The following is a 19,321-nucleotide window of genomic DNA, read 5'->3' on the forward strand; positions in this document are numbered from 1 at the left end:
AGAAAGGGGAGAGATGGAAATTATGAAGGGATAATGCAACATTAAACCAAACTAGGAACCCCCGAGAGAGGAAAGAAAGGCAGAGAAAGAAAAATTGTGGTCTTCAGTGATTATAGTAGCAGAAGCAGGACAAGGTGTTCTCAACAAGGATGAAGATTGAAATTCGGACATCCCAGCCAGATAAGTCTGTGATAGAAATGATGGAACTAAAGAGTAACAATGTTATCATAGGCCCTTGGTGGAGAAGTGGGAGTGACTTGGGATAGAATCTTGAACAGACCCCATATAAGTGAGTAACTTTGGAACTTACTCCAATGTATTCCGTAACAGGTAGAAAGTACCTGGTGCTGTTTAAAGGTGTTAAAGCATAGACACCCAAAGATATTGTCTTGCGGTCTTCATGGTTAGTTTTACAAGCTGGGAGGGAAGCAGGGAGGAATTTAGTGACATGCCAATGAAGAGGAGAAAGGTCCTACAGGAATCGAAAAAGCTTCACAAGGATGCATGTTATATAAGAGAAACATCAATTTGACAAAGACATATGACATTTGATGTCCAGGGCCTTCTCATATCAAAATATCTCCTCCACAAACACGAACATCAAAGGTATGCTTGGCAGCATTTTAGAATCTTTATGGGAAGCATACAGAAAGACAAAGAAAGGAGATGGCTATTTTTAAATGGCTCCTTAAGGGAAAGAGCCCAGTCAGGGTTAGGAAGCATTCCTCCATAAGACAATAGACAAATTAATTGAGGACTGGATTATGGTGTGAGATGGAAGCGATATCTTTCAGGACAAAAATTAGAAAACTGTCGCTCTGTCGAAGAGGGTAACAGACAGCTGGTCTAATTGGCCATTGCGACACCTGGAGACGTATTCATCAAGGTGAAAGAGACTACTCTCACTTTTCAGCATCTCACAGGTTTGGTTTTATTTTTTATTGCCAAGTCAAGTCAAAATAGTTTTATTTCGATAACAAGCATCATAAAAGCATCAACATTCGTAAAATTCATCAAATAAAAATACGAGTTATCTTTAAAACAATAATATTAGGAATACGCAAATCCGTCATAGCATAATAGGTTGTCACAATGCCATATCAATAATAGTATCAAAGTAGATCAGACAAGTCCTTAATTTGAGAAAAAAATTGATTAGTGCCTTCCTTAAATACTAAAATAGGACATTTACATTTTAAAATAGTCATTTAAAGTGACAGTGCATTATAATTTGGACAAGCCATTTGTGCTCAGATAAAAAATAGAATAAAAACAATGTTTCATCAAGCCGCACTGCGTAGGGATTTGTACCCAATTATCCAGACGCAGCTTAGATACTTAGCGACGCCACAAGCAAAGAGTTCTTGGATCGGATTTCAAAATACGCAGAGCAGCACAATGGTCAGGAGTGCCCAGTTGCCTACAGATGGGTTTCAGCCATCTGGATCTTGCGGATTTGTGTGCTGGGCATTTGAACATGAGATGCGCCACACTCTTTCGATGCCTCACAGCAGGGACAGCCCGCAGTTGTCTGGTAGGGGGGGGCTCCACTTTGCAGTTGGTTCACGGACCAAAAGTGAGCCCACCCTGAACTGTATGTAAAGCGCCCTATCTCGTGGTGTCGGGATAAAATCCAGCTATGGTTCCAAGCATATGTGCTGCTTATGTGAGTAAAAATCTTCTGCAAGCCTTCCTGCTTTGGGGTTGCTAAGCTCCTGCATGTCAACCCAGGCCCAGTAAAAAATGTTATGCTCAACCTTGCTGGGAGGGTTTTGACTTTCCCACGATTCCTTAAGACCAAGGGCGATAAGTGATTTCTTGACATTATTTATGCAGCTGACACTTTGGTTACCATCTAGGTTCATTACCTCTGTGAGCGCAGAAGCATAGGTTGAAAGCTCTGCAGTCCGCCGTAGGCGGGCCCAGAAAAGCAGTGGCCGCAGCCTGGCAATATCTCTAAATGAGCGTCTGCTCATGTCCTTCATCAAGGGTTTCAAAGGTACATTGCGGGGAAGCATCACTAAGTCTCTCAAAAACGTATGTTCAGATCTACAGATTTCTTGTACATTGTCGAAACCCCATAGTTTGGCACCATAAATGGCCGAACTGCCTTTGCAGCATAAATCGTGAAGGGCTGAGGCCACTGGTCTCTTCTGCTCTGCGAAGAGCGATGTTCTCTACCTAGTGCCCCAACTGCACGTTTATGGTTTAAAAGCATTTTATCAATGTGAGGACTGCATTTTTTCAGAGTCGAATACCCAGGTAGTCGAACATGTAACTCTCTCCAGGCGGCTTCCATCTAAGGTGAGGTTATCTCTAAATGATCTATAGAGGTTAATTGTCATAAGCTTGGTCTTGGACGTGTTAATGACCAGCCCCCTAGATTTACAGAAGAGCTGAAATCCATCTAGGAGTCTTTGTAACCCTGCCGGGGTCTTAGAAATCAGCAGGGTATCGTCTGCAAACAGGAGAGTGGGTACCCTATCTCCTGCCAGGGCATCAGCTGGTACCTCCTGGAGGAAGCTGACCAGCCCGTTGACATATAGAGAGAACAGGGTGGGTGCCATAACACAGCCCTGGCGTACTCCCCTGCTTACTGGGATCCTGTCTGTTTTCTGTTCTTGGGACCCCACCTCACTTGTGCATAATTGCCCCCATGTAATCGAATCAACAGATTGAGGAGCAACTGGGGGATCCTCATCTCGCCCAGTATTTGTTACAGACGTTCACGGGGGACCTGGTCAAACTCAGTCTTTAAGTCGATAAAGGCAAGATAAAGACTGCCCTTGCCAATCACAACTACCTTCCAATAAAGGAGAAGCAGCCGGAATGCCTGGTCGACCGTCCCTGTGTTGGCCCTAAACCCCGCCTGATATTGAGAGAGGACGTTCTTGTCCTCCGCCCAACATTGAATTCTCTGCAACACCCCCCTGCCAACTACTTTCTGAATAAGATCAATCAGGCTGATTGGTCGGTAGTTGGCAGGGTCCTCCCTAGCTCACTTTTTGAAGATTGGTACCACCTCGGCACCCTTCCACGATTCAGATACTGGACATCGTTTGGCAATGGAATTGATTAGAAACATGATATAACTTGCCTAGTTATGGGGATCTGCAAGAAGAAGATCTATCTGGTCCCGAGGCTTTAGCTGGGACTCTTCTCTTTATAGCCGCTTCTACTTCACCTAGCGAAAAGGTCACAAATATTTGGAATACAACTGGTACTTAGTTGGTCATATGGCCCTTCTCTGTGAGTTACATCTGTTCCAGAATAAAGTTTTGCAAAATGATCATACCAATCTTGGCTTGTAATATGATTGAGAATTAGATCAGGGTCTTATCTATCCGCCAGGCGGACAAGGTTCCAGAAAGAGTTGGCATCCCTAGCTATGCTGGCGTCCTTTAGATCCTGCCAGTGGGACTCGTCCCACTTCAGCTTTGCATGAAGCAGAGCTGCTTTATATTCCTTTCTAGTGGTTTGGATCCAAGTACAATTTTTGCTCCCAATTGCTAGAGCTAGGGCCTTTTTTTTGTGTGCATTCCCTATTGAACCATGTCTGATAGCTTTTTTTTACGTGCACATGATTTACTACAGTTATTTGCTATATGGAAGAAAGACCCTGTCTGATCTATCGTTCTCATATATATTTCTGGGACATTCTCCAGACCATCTATTTCGCTAAATGCCTCCTGTAATTCAAGAGTATTCTCCCTCAGGACGTGCCTGATACCGGCCATTTTTGATTCTTGGACAACAACTTTAGGCCATTTGAGGTACCTTCTACAGTTGGAGAGGACCACTACTTTGGTCGTCATGGAAGAACCTACACTATGAGCAGGGCTGGGGGAAACCATGGGACCCTCATGGTCAGACGGAGAGGGTTGTGGTCGCAATCTGTGGTAGGCACCACTTCCATGTCGATCATGATTCTCCAAAGTCTAACGTCTATTAGGATGTAATCAATGTGAGAGGGGCAGCCGACTATTGTCTGCATTGGCCTCTATGGTATCTGATAAAGTTCTGCCGTTGGCAGCCCTCAGTCCGAATTCTAGGATAAGAGCGTTAAGCTGGATTGTTATCTGGGACCATCTTTTAATAGGGGGTATAATTAAGAGCGGAACACCCCACCTTGTGTCATCCTCCTCTACCCCCAACATGTCCTCAGAGCTTAGAGGCTCAAAGGTACAATTGAATTCTCCTGCAACCATAACATAGGAATCAGACGGGCAACCAAATAACTCCTGTTCCAGTGTCGTAACAATAGGTGAAGATTTACCCCCTAGTGTCCCCCTTATGTAGACATTGAACAATTCAAGAGTTTTGCCTCCTTTGCTTCCCCTGATGGTAAGCCTCATTATGTCTGGGCTCACACATCGATGTTCAATAATTCTACAGCCCATGGCAATATTCCCCAAATAATAAGGCCTCCCGAAGGTCGCCCTCTCCCCCATAATAGTAGCTGGTGTAAAAAAACAAGTGTACCCCGACTTGTAAAGTGGACTAGGCTCCACGTCAAGTCAATATCAAGGGGCATGACTTGGATGCACTGAAGACTGAATAAGAGACAAGTCAGGGTGCACACTGTCAACCGTTCTCTTTACTCTACATTTAGAACTATTGTCCCCAAAAATCTGTAGCAACATATCAATACAGGGAAAACACTGGGTAGAAATAAAGTTATATTTTTGCCATTTGCTGACGAGATGTTGGTGTCACTGACAAACCGGAAAAGCTCTGTTGGTTTCTAATAGAAGAATTACACACATTTAGTGATGTTCTAGGAGAAAAATATTTCCAAGTCCAAAACAATTGAGTCAATCGGACTGCGGAAGACAGAGTCTAGCTATAAGAGAATCTGGCTCAAAACATCCAACCCCTATTAGTAACAAGCATTGGCATAGCCAATAGGTCTCGCCTTTGGGACCTTATAAGTATTTAGTTATGCAGCACAATATCCTTACCGCAACAACATTAACTGTTGCATGGCTAAAAACATATAAGGTCCCAAAGGCGAGACCTATTGGCTATGCCAATGCTTGTTTTAACGTAACATCTGACATCATAGAGTACATTTCTCTTGGTTTCCAGAATTTGTGCCCTTAGACAATTGCGTGCCCTTAGACATATGGAGTTTGATATAAATTTTGTAAGGATTCAACATTTTTCATAGTTTTTACCAGGTTTTTCAGGTCATTGAGTGATCACTTTCCTAATATATGATCCACCATACACAACCGAGTCCAGCAACTCAAAATCATCCACCTTATTTTTTCTCGAATGTTGCTAGAAATTACAATAACAACTGATACAGTTAAAAATTTATGACAACATGGTACAGCTATTTGTGGGAGAAAAAAAAAAACGTAAACAAAGCTGGTCTTGGATTATAAGTCCTACTTTGGTAATGTTCCTAAACAGGATATGCGCAGTTTTTTCAAGAAGGACCGCTTAGTGTCTGGAAGGTATCCAGAAAAGTGAACTTGTGGAAATATCAAACATTGTAACCACCTACTGAATAGACAGCCCTCTGCAAGCCGCAGGTAGTACTGCCTGGCATAGGGGGCCTATTTTGAAGCAGCTAGATAAGTTAGGACCGTTCCTTAACATAATGACGTACAGTTGGGGGGGGGGGGGACCTGTCGCTGTGATGTGTGGAGAAGACCGGAGAGGAAGACCGAGACAGGCAGGGGAAGATAGGGAAGGAAACAGCAGTTGGGATGCGGAGAGAGAAATAGACAGAGGACATAATGGAGTGTAACTGAGTCTGAATTGGAAAGGGGTGTGGGTGCTGTGATTTGCTAGTTGAAGACCCATTTAGGCAAAGACCTTAACGTATCACAATAGTGCCAGACATAAGAGATGACGTATTAAAACTCTGATGTTTCCTGGAATACCCCAGTGACTTATGAAGCTGAACCCCACATTAATCCGTAACCTGTGTGTCGTGACAGGGGTCATAGCTAATGAGCAGATCTGGAGATTCATCTGACACATATTTTGAGAAGGGCCATGTGCACTGCCTACATCCTCCATTAAAATACAGTAACCCGAGTGCCTGACCAATAAAGCAGAAGTGCCTCTGGGAAGAATTTTTAGTGTTTTGCGATTGGACAATGGTGTAAACATAATCCATTTGTGCGCAAGCGAATGATGCAGATTTTTTTTTAGCATGAACAGTTTGTTTGAAAATTGATAGCAACTGAAAATTGAATGCTGTAGAAAGCAGGTTAATCACTCCCTGTGCTCTCTTGAAGAAAGTGTGTGGGTGTCCGGTCTTATTCCGCGAGGTTCAATGCCATACTGTTTTTCAGTAGAACCTCTCAACAACAACGTGGATTCCTATTCAGATTTATTTCCCATGGATTTATCGGACATAAATATGCGGAAAATCTGACATAGATGTGACTCTTATAGATAAAAGTTGGACCGCCGTTGTGCTCTAGGCAGCTTATCAGAATGTCCCTATTCCTTGCTCCGTAGTTGCGGTACTGACTATCTTGATGCAACTTTTTTAAAATAAAAACTATTTTCATGTGTGTATATGTTTTCGGCTATACACAACTTGGAAAATGTAATGGGAAAATGTGGTTTGGAAGACATTTTATTTTTTCTTCACGTCTACACCTTTCAAAAAGCTAAATTTGTATTTCTCATTTAAGGAAAAACAAATCTTCTAATTTAACCAAAGATACTGAAAATGTAACACTCAGACATCACTAGCTGCGTGCCACGCCTGCCTAATTAAATTAAGTGCCTGGATTAAAAACGAGCATCGACAAAGTCAATAGGCCTGGTGTTAATGCCCCAACACACACACACAGAGGCCGGTTCCTGTGTCACTTGCACAATTGCGAGGGTTTTATGAGCACCTGCGAGAAGCGGAAATGAACCTTTCCACAAAGTTTAGACGTACAGCAAGGAAAGAGTGATTACGCGCCTTGCTGCATAATTTGAAAATCGTTCTTTCTTCTTAGGACAAGTTAACAAATGTGATATTGTACTCGATTTATTTATACTCGCGAAAATGGCATAAACCACGTAAGAAAACATATCTTATGATCGATATGGGGCTGCGTGAGAATTGTAAGAAATGCTAAATAAGTATGCCTGAATGTATATCACTATGTACATTCACATCGCTTAATTAGTTTTACCGGCTGACTTGCAGAAAAATATACAGGTGTGTGAAGCGGGGAAGCAATTCCATGGTTTAATTAAATGAATAGCAGACAGTCAGGAGGTAACCACATTCAGCAGGGACTGGGTTATACAAAAGCGGTTTTATGACATGCTAATGAAACTACATCGTATTAGTAAAAATCCAGCGTATTTGATCCGGAAATATTAAAATAACAGAGCTCCCTGGAAGGCGGCACCAGAAAGACGCGTCCTTAGTGTTTTCTTGCCCTGGGCTGCTCTGCTTGAGACGGTGTGAAAGATACAGTAAGGAACACGCAGCTATTTGAGTTATCACAAAAATGAGTGCCTGCTGCTCGTTTCCTCTGACAGACGGTCACTTGAGAGCAATGTATCGGAGTTCGGAGCTGATCAATAACGTGTCCACAGGACCCGATGTGTGTTCTTGGCTAAGAGGGGAAACAGCAATTAAGGAGGATGTCTCCGAGTGCCTTGCGTTCGGCGGGCGCCTCGGGCATGTTTACTGCGGGGAACACATGGGAATGCAAAGCCATTAATCAAGCAGGATGGCTCTGTCTGCCTTCACGCCCAGTGGCCCCTGTTGTCTGTTTACTGCCGGAATTAAAGAGGAAAAAGACCAATTTGGAATAAGTGTCTAGTGAGAAGTACAGGCAAATTAAACTAACGAAAAGGAAGGGGGAGAAGGGAGGGGGGAGATGCGAGCAGAAGTGACAAGAAGGGCTGGGGGAGAAGGGAGGGGGGAATGCGAGGAGCCTGAATACAAGTGACGAAAAAAGGAGGAGGAGAAGGGAGGAGGGAGATGCGAGCAGAGCATCAAAGGGCTGGGTGAGAAGGGAGGGGGTAATGCAAGGAGCAGAGGAGCAGCTGTGCTCGTGCACGCCATCGTGCACTCAAGCTTTAGGCCTGCCAAATCATGTGGGTAGCACTTTTGAAAACCCACTTACAAAATGTCTCAAAGAGACAGCTTGCGCTGTCTCAGCGAGACCTAAAAATGCAAGGAAGGCACAGTCCACTCTAGTCATAGAAAGTGCATACGAACATTGCCATTTTGTTCCCATTTTAGATGTATTAAAGCCAATTCACAAAGCAATGTAAGAGTATGTAAAAAGATTACTTCTAGTAAGCTCTTATCCCACTCTACATAACTTTGTGAATCAGTCGCAACATTGTTTACCTAACAAAATAGTGGGCATTCTACAAGTATAATTGAAGAGGGTTCTAAAAATGAGAATGATAGGTTTATATCCAGATACATATTTTAAGAAAGCACCAACTTAATCAAGTAAACACGAGTTTTGTTTCAGCTACTTCAGAGAAAATATGGGAACTAGAATGGACTATGGAAGTAGGACTTTACAGCATTTAAGGCTGTCAAGGCAAGCTTGACTATATGTATGCAACTGGTTCTGCCTGCTAGGCAAAATAACTCCGGTTAGAAATGGGGTTTCTGGTAGGTTAGAGTATGCTCCTAAGCCAGGTAGAACCCACCACTCTAGTCAGAGCAAGTAAGTTACACACCAAAGATAACATGTGCTTACCCTCTGGTAGCTTAGCGCAGAGCAGTCAAGCTTATCGTCCGAGGCAATGTGTAAAGCGTCTGCACAACACACTCCCCCCAGTAACACAATAAACACCACAAAAGAGACTCCATGCAGGATTATATAAAAATATGGTATATATTGTACATAAATCATAGACCAAACATGACATAGATCATAAATACTGTGCACATTGTGCCAGTCCTGAAATAGAACTTGTTATTCTATGCAAAGATCCAAAAGACATACATAAGAACATCAGGGCATGAAATGCAACAGGTTATGAAATAAAGAAAACATGAATCATCGCATGGGTGCAAGAAAGCCAATCAGCCACATGAATTACCATGCACTTGCAGCCACAAAACTCCATCCAGGAAGCTTAGGTAAGCACTCGCCACGCACTCCACTATGAAACCCAATGGCAAGAGCCCAGGACACAGGTTCTAGCGCTAGTGTGAGACACCAGGGGCCTGACGCAATGTCCACCATTCTGATGAAACTGAGGAGCGGTCACCATGTGCTGCACTCTGGGGCAAAAGAGCAGGCACAAGATAAAAGCCAGGAGCTGGCTACAGCGCTCACCATGCTGAGCTCCCCGGGACACAAAGGAAGAGGAACACAGGCAGGTCAGCACAATCAGGGCAGATGCAAGGTGGCAGTCGCTTCTGCAGCAAGCAATCAGTAGGCAGCAGACCAGCACAACAAAGCAAGTAGCCCATATGGTGGTTCCTCCTGGCAGCACAGCAGTCTTTTGGCAATTTGCAACTTTGTGGAGCCAGCAGCGTTTTGTTACAAGTTCCAGGCAGGGTCTAAAAACATGCCAAACATACCAAACATGGCAACGCCATTCCATTCAGATCAGCAAATACCACTTACATATATAAAAGGGAACTCCCAATGCTAACCTATGAGAGGAGCAGCACTCACTGCCGTGAAAAACGAAATAGGGCGTTTGTCACTACCAGGACATGCCACACAATAAAGGCACGTCATATCTTTCACCTACACAGCACCCTGCCCATAAGGCTACATGGGGCCTACCTTAGGGGTGACCTATATGTAGTAAAAGGGGAGTTTCAGGCTTGCCAAGTAACTTTAAATGCCAAGTCAATGTGGCAGTAAACTACGCATGCAGGCCCTGCAGTGGCAGGCCTGAGACAGGTTTAAAAGACCATTTCTGTGGGTGGCGCAAACTGCACTGCAGGCCCATTAATAGCATTTCATTTACAGGGCCTGTGTAAATGGGATACCACTGTACAAGGGACTTGCAGGTAAATTAAATACACCAAACAGGTGCAAGCTAATCATACCATGTTTAAACGAGAGAGCACATGTACTTTGGGCAAGTTACCACTGCTATTCAGTGCTAGAGCCCTTTAGCCAAAAAACACAGGTCAGAAAAAATACAGAAAGAAGGCAAAACGTTTGGGTATAATCCTGCAAAAAGGGAGAGGTCCAACAATTCACAAAGCACCTTACTAAAGAAACAAGCGGACAAGGACACACAAAAGATTACCTTTCTCTCGTATATTTGAATCTTCCCTCTCCACAATTCCTTAAAGTCGATTATTGTTCCTAGATCATCTGGGGCAATAATGCTAGCCAACAGGTAGTCTGCTATCTTCTGCCAACTAAAGAAGAAAAAAAAATTGTATACCTGCACAATATTGTACTGGATAACAAGAAAATAATTGCTACCAGAATCTGTGCATTATGCATCTTATATAACAAACAATATATGATCATGTGTGTATTAAGCAAAAAACAGAATATATATGCCATTACTCTGTGTATTCAGCACAACTAACTTAGATACACCATCAATTTAGCTCGATAATACTTTCACTCCAAAGATGTGTGACATATTTTTGGGAAACAAGTATCCTGCACTGCCTCATCGTTGCACTTTTGGCAGATCACCCTGTAAGTTTCCTCCAGTGAGCACAACAGCCATGCAAGCTCATTGTAAGTTATTCATGTTCTTCGCTTTGTAAATATCAGAGCACTGCTCTGATGTCAGGGAAACATCCAGGGTGAGGGTGGCTACTGCTCCTTCAACCCAAGCTATGCGGTGGCTGGCAGTGCTAGAAGCAAAAGCACTGTCCAAGGGACAGGCCTGTTTACCTATATTGATATGGGCTTTTAAAATACCAACCCGACATGGCAAAATAAACCCTACTGCTAAGTCCAAAACCTTCCTTTTTAATATTTATAAGTCACCTCTAAGGCAGGCCTCAGAAGCCCATAAGGCAGACTGCAGAATATTAAAAACAAAGGAAGTTTCTTCTATGCTTTACATGTCTTCACAGAGAATACACCAGCTATTGTCATTTTCACTGCAGCAAGGCTGGTAGTCCCATTGGCTAACATGGGGTTACAGTAGCCCAACCACAAAGTGCTACCTCTCATCAAGGTATCAAATGATTTGCTACATTAAACCAAACTTATTGCTGAGGAGACATTTAAAGTAAATTTTTATATAAAGGGGGCTAAAGAAAGTCAGTACTTTCCTGCCCCAAAGTTCTAGTAGCAGTTTCTGATTCCCTACACCAGTTGTCACCCAAGACAGCCTGCTGCCCTCTGGCCAGGTGTGAATAGCTCCAAGTAAAGGGGAACAAAAGGCCTGTTGGTGGGAGGAGGTGTGACATCCTCTTGACAGGATGCCCAGAGGGCTGTGGCCGCAGATGGCCAAGGTTCAAAGGGCCAGGCAAATGCAAGTCACACCTTAGCTCGCCCTCTTTTCTGCATAGGTATACAAGCTGGTATCTTGTCCAGAGGTGGAACAGCTGTTGCAGAACTGATTCCAGGGAGAGCTGCTTATTTTACTGGACACACCTCAGGGGTGTGCCAATAGCTCTGACACAGGAAAGAAGGATGCGGACATCTTGGATTTGAGCAGAGAGATGCACTGTGGGATTGTTTAGTGCCTACCCCCCAGGAAGTGATGTGAGGGTGGGTAGGGGTCCCCGTTGATATTTTGCCCCCATCGGTTACAGAGTCCTCTCCACCCACAAACTCGAAATTGACATAAAAGTGGCACTTCCTGGCTCCCAGTCTCAGAACACTACTGAACTTGGAAAGAACTGAAGAAGGGCTGCACCTGCTGAAACTGAGGAAGAAAGAAAGAAAGAAAGAAAGAAAGAAAGAAAGAAAGAAAGAAAGAAAGAAAGAAAGAAAGAAAGAAAGAAAGAAAGAAAGAAAGAAAGAAAGAAAGAAAGAAAGAAAGAAAGAAAGAAAGAAAGAAAGAAAGAAAGAAAGAAAGAAAGAAAGAAAGGCTGCACCAAGGTAGGACTACAGAAAGAGAATGGCTGCTCCTGCTACTGACTTCATGGAGAGACACCAAGGGCAGAACCTGCTCCCACTTGTGCCAAGGACCACTGAGTGGACTCCAAGGGCTAGCTGGCCAGCGTTAGATCTGTGGGTCTCTAGTTGGCAGAGGTAGGTACCTTTGACCAAATAGAATTGCTTCTAGTCAGGGTAAGGGGGAAGCACACTGTAGATAACCCCTGCTTACCCCCTTGGTAGCTTGGCACGAGCAGACAGGCTTATCCCCAAGGCAATGTGTAGAGTATTTGCACCAACACCCACAGTAACACAGTGAAACACCACAAATGGTCACCACACAGGTATTTATAACAAGCATTAGCATAGACAATAGGTCTCGCCTTTGGGACCTTATAAGTGTTTAGCCGTGCAACAGCTGATGTTGTTGCACCAAGGATATTGTGCTGCATAACTAAATACTTACAAGGTCCCAAAAGCGAGACCGATTGGCTATGGCAATGCTTGTTATGTATATACTTTTTTACAGGCGCATTCATGCAGCCCTCTTCATCCATTGGTCTGTTGTGTGTCATTTGCATTTTTCTTCCACCCTCTACAGCAGATAGCATAGGGTAAACGGTCAGTCCACTTCAGCAATGATTAAATTCACCGTGAGTGGGGCGTACTGCTCTTTCACAAGAAGCAAATTCACCCATAAAGAGGTTCTCTTCAGTGCCTAGCACAACTAGGACAATGCATGCCTTTTGAGTCCAAAAAGGTGTTTATTTACTTTTTGGCATTTTTTTTTTTTTTTTTTTTTTTTTAATAATGGTAAGGGACCAGTAACTCTCCTGCAATAATGTTTTGCGAGAACATGGGGAAATAAAAACAACAACAAAAAAAAAACAAGCACTGACCAAGATAAAAGGCTGGCCGCAATTACAGAGCTGTTCTCTTTTTGAATGCTTGCTTGAGTAATGATGTGATTTTTGGAGAGGTTATGGGAGAGAGAGCTGTAGGTGCGTCCGCATTGTTTTGGCCACTGAGTTTTGAGGGTGAGTCAAAGTGATTGGTGAAAAAGGTTGACTTATTGTAAACAGACTGGGCATTCCAGTGGCAGAGCAAGCTAAAGAGTGAGTCTGAGGGGGTCAGATTGTAGATAAGAACTTGTAAAGGGGGTGGGTAGGGCAGCGCTTTCAGCAAATGAGCAGTAGGTGAATATGTAGTGCTGTGAAGCGAGTTGTGGCATATATGGGCAAGCAGGTTCGTGGCTCTTGACAGAGAGAACTGGAGTGGAGAATGAAGGGCATTTTGGATGGTTCATTGCTCTGCTTCAGTCAGTGGGATGCCGGTGACACAAATTAAGAAATTAGCCACTCTCCACAAGCTTTGATTTGGTTTATGTTTATACGGGATTTTCCTTTTCCTGTACCTTGACGGTAATTTATAATGTTCCTTTTGTCAGTCTTGTGTTATTTATTTAATCGCATATGTAGCATATCATGGCTGTCACTTATACCCTTATCTGACGGTGCGTTAAAGCAAGGAAGGAGGCGTTTCCAGGACTGTAAACTCACAGTACGTTTTGTCTACCGTAGCTAAGCAAGTGATAAATTGGGCCAGAGCAAATGCAGAAGGGTTTGTCGGCGTGACCCACTTTAAGAAAAGCCCAATATAGATAAAAATACATTTCTCAGTAATGCTGTACTTTTAGAGCGGTCTAATCTGCTACAAGAAACACTGATATTAAATGCTATTAGAGATCTAAACAGATTGGGCTTTCCTCTCTCGCGTGCTCAGCCGTCGCTCACTGGGCCTTGCGTTTCAGCAATCACCCAGGCTTTGAGGGTTTCAGCTCTCTGCCAGCAGCCAAAATCTGAAAGTTGCTGCCCTTTGAACAAGCAGCTGTAGAGGAGTTTGGGAATAGAGAGGGACACTTGGGGCGGGGTACCATGAAATTTGGGTGGGTAGATGTACCTGGGTAGAGGTGAGGTATAGGTATAGATGGTGTAGTAGACAGTAGAGGTATGAGGGTAAAAGAAGACGTTCTAGGGTTAAATGTAGGGACAGAGGAGCTAGGGCAAAAGCACAGAGGTAGCAGCAAAGAAACAGGGGATATGCACTAGTGGATAGATAGGGGCGGAGGTACTAGGATATAAGCAGTGGGGTAGGTGGCACTGTATTGAGAGTGGTAGTACAGTAGGGGTACAGGTACTATGGTATAAGGCAGCACTACAGGTAAAAGGGTATAGGTAGGAGTAGAGGCAATAGGTTATAAGCTGTAGCAAAGGCACAGGGTACTGGCATGGGTAAAGGTTTTAGGGTACAGGCAGGAACAGTAGTGATACAGTAGATCTCGAGGTGGTGGGTTTAAGCAGCAGGAGAGGTTGTAAGGTAATGGGTGCGGTTGAAGTTGGGGTAGACGTACTAAGGTATAAACTGGGGGAGCGGTCGTGAGCTATAAGCAGAGGTAGAGAGGACTGTAGCAAACAAAAATAAGGGGTAAGGGACTTTGGGCAGGAGGAGATATAAAAGCAAAAGGGTGGAGATAACGATTTGGAAGAAAGGGGCACAGGGCTATTGCCGTAAAACAGGAACCAATAATGTATGTAATCCCAGGTGGGGGCAGGGGGGAAAGAGTATAGAGATTTTTTTAACCAGAAGAAAAGGAAGAGGATAGCAATGGCCTAGATTTTTTTTACCTGCGGCAGCAGAGACAATGGCCCAGCAGCAGGAAGCCACAGAGCTTCATGGCGAGCTCAGCTCTCCCTGGCCGTGTATCACCAGGTATCGGGTGGAGAGAGCTCCATGGACGTCTGCCAAGCGAAGTCTACCTTATGTCAGCATAAACTATGCGGCTTCCCTGCCCCAGGTACTCACCGTGGAGCACCATGGCGAGGGCAGCTCTCCCCAATGTGCGGCCACGCATCACCCGGTATCTGGCGAAGACAGAGCTCCATGGCGGGGCTGCCAGTCAGCATAATAAACAATGCAGCCTCCCTGCTCCTCGCACTCTAGCGTGAAATGAGTTGAGGGATGCAAACTCATTTCCTGTGACTGACAGTAGCTGAGTCTAGGCTGCCTTTCTCCCATCGTGTAACGTAAAAATGAAAATAAACGGAAGATTAGTGTCTGCAGGTGACATAGTCTCGCGTGAGACTTTGCGAGACTACAGTCACCAATTTCAATTGTTTTTTTTTATATTAGACCCAAATAAAAGCTACAGTGCCATTGTTAATAAGAAACCACCAGTATGATTAGAACCCAACCGAAAGTGACATGTGGCACTGATAATGCCACAGAGAGAGTATTTTATTCATTTATGCGAGTGAAAGAGAGAGAGAGAGAGAGAGAGACTCACTGCTGGCACTGCAATCATGTGTTTGCTGGCCCAGGAGTGGTGCGTGCGTGTGCGCACGCAGTCTGCTCTTTTTCAAAGCACATACTCGTGCTCGTGGCGCGCCGCTGCGCGCTCCCGCAAGGTGTATGCCGCCACAAGAACGAGTATGTGCTTCCAAAAAGAGCAGAGCGACGGCTAAAGGTCCTCCTATGCGGCGCATGCGCGCTACGTCGGCGAGACCTAAAAAATAGATATCTTCATATAAATTTAGGCAAGACTAAAAACAACAGAAAAATCCACATACACAATTAGCTTCTCTTTAGGAATGTCTTTGATAAGGTTTATGGATGGAGCAAGAGAACAGACTTGCAGAGTTCTGTATTTCTTTTATAACCAGGTTCACTAGGGCAAGACAGTCCAGGATTAGGTGCCCAAACTGGGTATCACAACCCCCTTCACGTCGGCACCAACGGATGCGGCCCCTGTGGCCCTACGCCCTTCAAGATTGTCCCAAAGCTGACTCTGCGGCCAGTGCCGGTGAAGTTATGCCCCCGAGGCGCGACGTGAACACTTGTTAACAAAAGACGGGCCCCGATACCGCAGCTCTCCCGATGAGCCGGTACGGGCCGTTCTGACCTCTTTGAGAAATGCCGGCACAGTCCCAGGCAGGCCCGCAGCCTAAACAATGGCCCACAACAATCCCGGGTCACACAAGCCACCCTCGGCCGACCCGTTAACTCCCAACCCGCTCAAGGAAATGCAATGCGGGCAGGCGATTTACCTCGGGAGCTGTTCTTGGACAACGGCCCCCGCTGGGGCGATCGGCAGATTGCGCTCCTCCTCTCTCGAAGGTGTCTCACGGAGGGGGTCGGGGCAACCTTCCCTGTTTCGAGCGTGGCTCCTTCTCCTGTTTGTCGACGTCCTGCTGGGCGGAACGCAACGCGCCCGGCGCTCCCTCGCTGAGGCGTCCTTTGCTACCTAGCAACGCCCCCGGCTCCTTCTGTGACGCGACCTCCTCCTGGGACTCGGGCCGGAGTGGGGATCTCGGCAAAAGGGGTCAGAACGGCTTCCCTGGTCAGTGGCAGCCCGCCATGGCTCCCAGGTTTTAAAAACAAGCAGCGACCCAATCTTGCGGATGAGTCAGAGGCGGTGACGGCCCCTAGTGGCTCTCGGTGCCAGTGAGTTTGAAGCAGGCCACCAGCTGGGCTCAAGCCCAACACGCAACGTCGCAGGGACGCTCTGGGCAGGGATCGAAGCAATCTTCAGACGTGCAGGCTTCACGAAAGTCCAAGCTGTGTGCAGTGACACGCACACAGCAGCTTGAAAGATGTTGCCTGGAAACTTTGATGACCCTGTATTTCCAATAACAGGAGGCCAGCTCTCCTCAGGCCCTTGGAGACTCTTTACTTCTGGACAAGTCCTTGTTACAAGAAGGGGACACAGCACACAGCAAAGTCCCTTATCCTTACCCTGAGTATAATCAGCAAACTGTAGGCCAGCCCCAGAGCACACAGCAAGGGCAGTACTTCTCCTCAGTTACTTCAATTGATCTTCTTGGGCAGAGGATCCTCTTGATTGTAGAAGTAGTCTAATTTTACTGGGGGTCTCAGCTCTACTTTTATACACCAAAAGTATTTGTTCTGTATGTGTTGGGGGTCCATCCTTTGAGAAAGGGGGCCAGGGTCTTCAGACGCACGGCAGGAGGTGGACCCAGTCTTTTGTGGAGGTATGCACCGTCCTACTCAGCTACAGGGGCTACTCCTCCCACCACTCCAAATGCAGATTGGCCTATTCAGCCTAGTGCTGACTCACCCAGACTCCTGGAGCCAAGACACCTCACCAGCACCTGTCACTCCCCAAAAGCCAGACAGTCAATCCACAACCAGGCAGAGGCACACAGGAAGGTTTGAACAGAAAAAAACCACTTGCTAAAAGTGTTATATTCAGACACAGGATTTAAAAACAATCTTCACTAAAATATGTGTTATTAAATTCAGCGTTCAAGGGTACCGGACACCAAGTCTCCATCGTGTTCCTGTGGGAAGATAGGCTGGTAAAGAGTTACACAGCCTTCCCTATTCTGTCCTATGGGCAAGATGGCCTTTCAATAGTGAAAAACGAAATTGGAGGTATTTCACTATCAGGACAAGTTACACACATCTGTACATGTCCTACCTTTCACATACACTGCACCCTGCCCTGGGGGGTACCTTGGGCCAGCTATAGGGGTGTCCTATGTGCACAGAAAGGGAAGGGTAGGGCCTGGCAAGTGGCACTTGCCAGCGTGACATACAGTTGACAAACTGCGCGCAGGCGCTGCAGTGGCAGGCCTGAGACCACATTTTAGGGCTACTCATGCGGGTGGCACAATCAGTGCTGCAAGCCCACTAGTAGCATTTGGATTACCAGCCCTGGCACACTTTGTGCACTTTACTAGGGACCTTACTGGTAAAGCAAATATGCCAATCATGGAGGACCAATCACTTTAATAATTTACACAGGGAGCACTTGCCCTCTGCCACGGATAAGTAGCGGCAAAGGGCCCAAAGCATCTAAACCAGCAAAAACAAAATCCAGCATAGCATTAAAAACACAGGAGGTAGAGACAAAAAGTCAGGGGAAACCACGCCAAGGATGCCAGGTCTAACAGCCAGCTTCCTGCTAAGCTTCACATACAAAAGCTAAAAAAGCCTTGCACCTGCACAGAGCCTAGCTGAGCAGTTAACACTTAACTTGCCCCGTTCTGGTGCAAGATCATAAACAGCATAAAAACGAAATTGATCATAAACAGCTCCCTGAGAACCGGCATCATACCTGAATACCTCAAAGTTGGCCAAGTCACTTCACTACTGAAAAAAACAGGCCTTGACTCCAAGGAACTGAATAACTTCAGACCCGTCTCCAAATCTCCCCCTCCTATCAAAAATCCTTGAAAAACGCATCCTCCAACAACTGACTCCGCACATGGATAGCATCAGCCTTCTTGACCCCCACCAATCAGGTTTCAGAAAAGGCTATAGCAGAGACCGTGATCCTTAACATCACAGACGACATCCACAAATCCCTCGATTCCGACCAATGTTGCCTCCTCATTCTCCTAGACCTATCTGCAGCCTTTGACAAGGTTGATCACCAACTTCTCATCAAGGCTTTACAAGAAAGGGTAGGAGCTGATGAGGTGGTCCTTTGCTGGTTCTCCTTCTTACACAGCCGCTCACAAAGGATAATAAAAAAAACAACTTTACCTACACCCAGTCAACAGGGGCGTCCCCCAAGGCTCAGTACTCTCACCTCAACTGTCCAACATTTACATGGAACCCCTCACCACCCTACTCAAAAATGCTAACATCCCTTTCCACCTTATGCAGATGACACCCAGATCTATGTAGAAACCTCCTCCATAGATGACATTCACAGACTAAACGTCACTCTAAAAGAAATCCAACATTGGCTGTCGCTTAACCACTTAAAACTCAACAAAGATAAAACCAAAATCCTCCTCATCTCCAACAAAGAAGAGAACCCTCAAATTTCGTAATGGCTAAAAGCTATGGATGCTCTCAACGGCAATCACACTCTGACCCACTCCGTAAAATCATTAGGAATCACCCTAGACCCAAAACTCGACATCACCAAACACATCAAGAACTCCGCAAATAGTGCCTTCGTCAACCTGAAGCTACTCAACAAAATAAAACCATTCATCCCAACCAAAGACCTCAAACAAGCCACCCAATCACTGGTGCTATCCAGACTCGACTATGGGAATGCCACCCTCAATGGTACAACAAAATCTCACCTAGCTCCCCTCAAAACTACTCTCAACGCAGCAGCTAGAATGGTTACTGGAATCAGGAAATACGACCACATCTCACCAGCATTCAGAGAACTAAAATGGCTCCCAATCGAACTGCGTGCCAGTTTCAGAACTGCCTGCCTCACACACAAAGCCCTGAACATAGGAGAACCTGAGTATTTGGCTGCTAAACTCAAAAGTGCTGGTCAGACAAGGAACCTC

At 45.3% G+C, this 19,321-nt stretch overlaps 1 protein-coding gene across 2 annotated transcripts in view; it reads right to left on the bottom strand.

Moving 5' to 3' along the window:
- MTBP (MDM2 binding protein) overlaps positions 1–19,321 on the bottom strand; it is a 236,302-nt gene that overhangs the window by 157,955 nt on the left and 59,026 nt on the right. For both annotated transcript variants that reach the window (XM_085605039.1, XM_085605040.1), the window contains exon 7: positions 10,216–10,330. In XM_085605039.1, coding sequence (XP_085461165.1) covers positions 10,216–10,330 — 115 coding nt within the window. The remainder of the gene's footprint in view (positions 1–10,215; positions 10,331–19,321) is intronic.

The sequence above is a fragment of the Triturus cristatus genome, chromosome 5_1 (genome assembly GCF_964204655.1).
Source record: "Triturus cristatus chromosome 5_1, aTriCri1.1, whole genome shotgun sequence".
Lineage (NCBI taxonomy): Eukaryota > Metazoa > Chordata > Amphibia > Caudata > Salamandridae > Triturus > Triturus cristatus.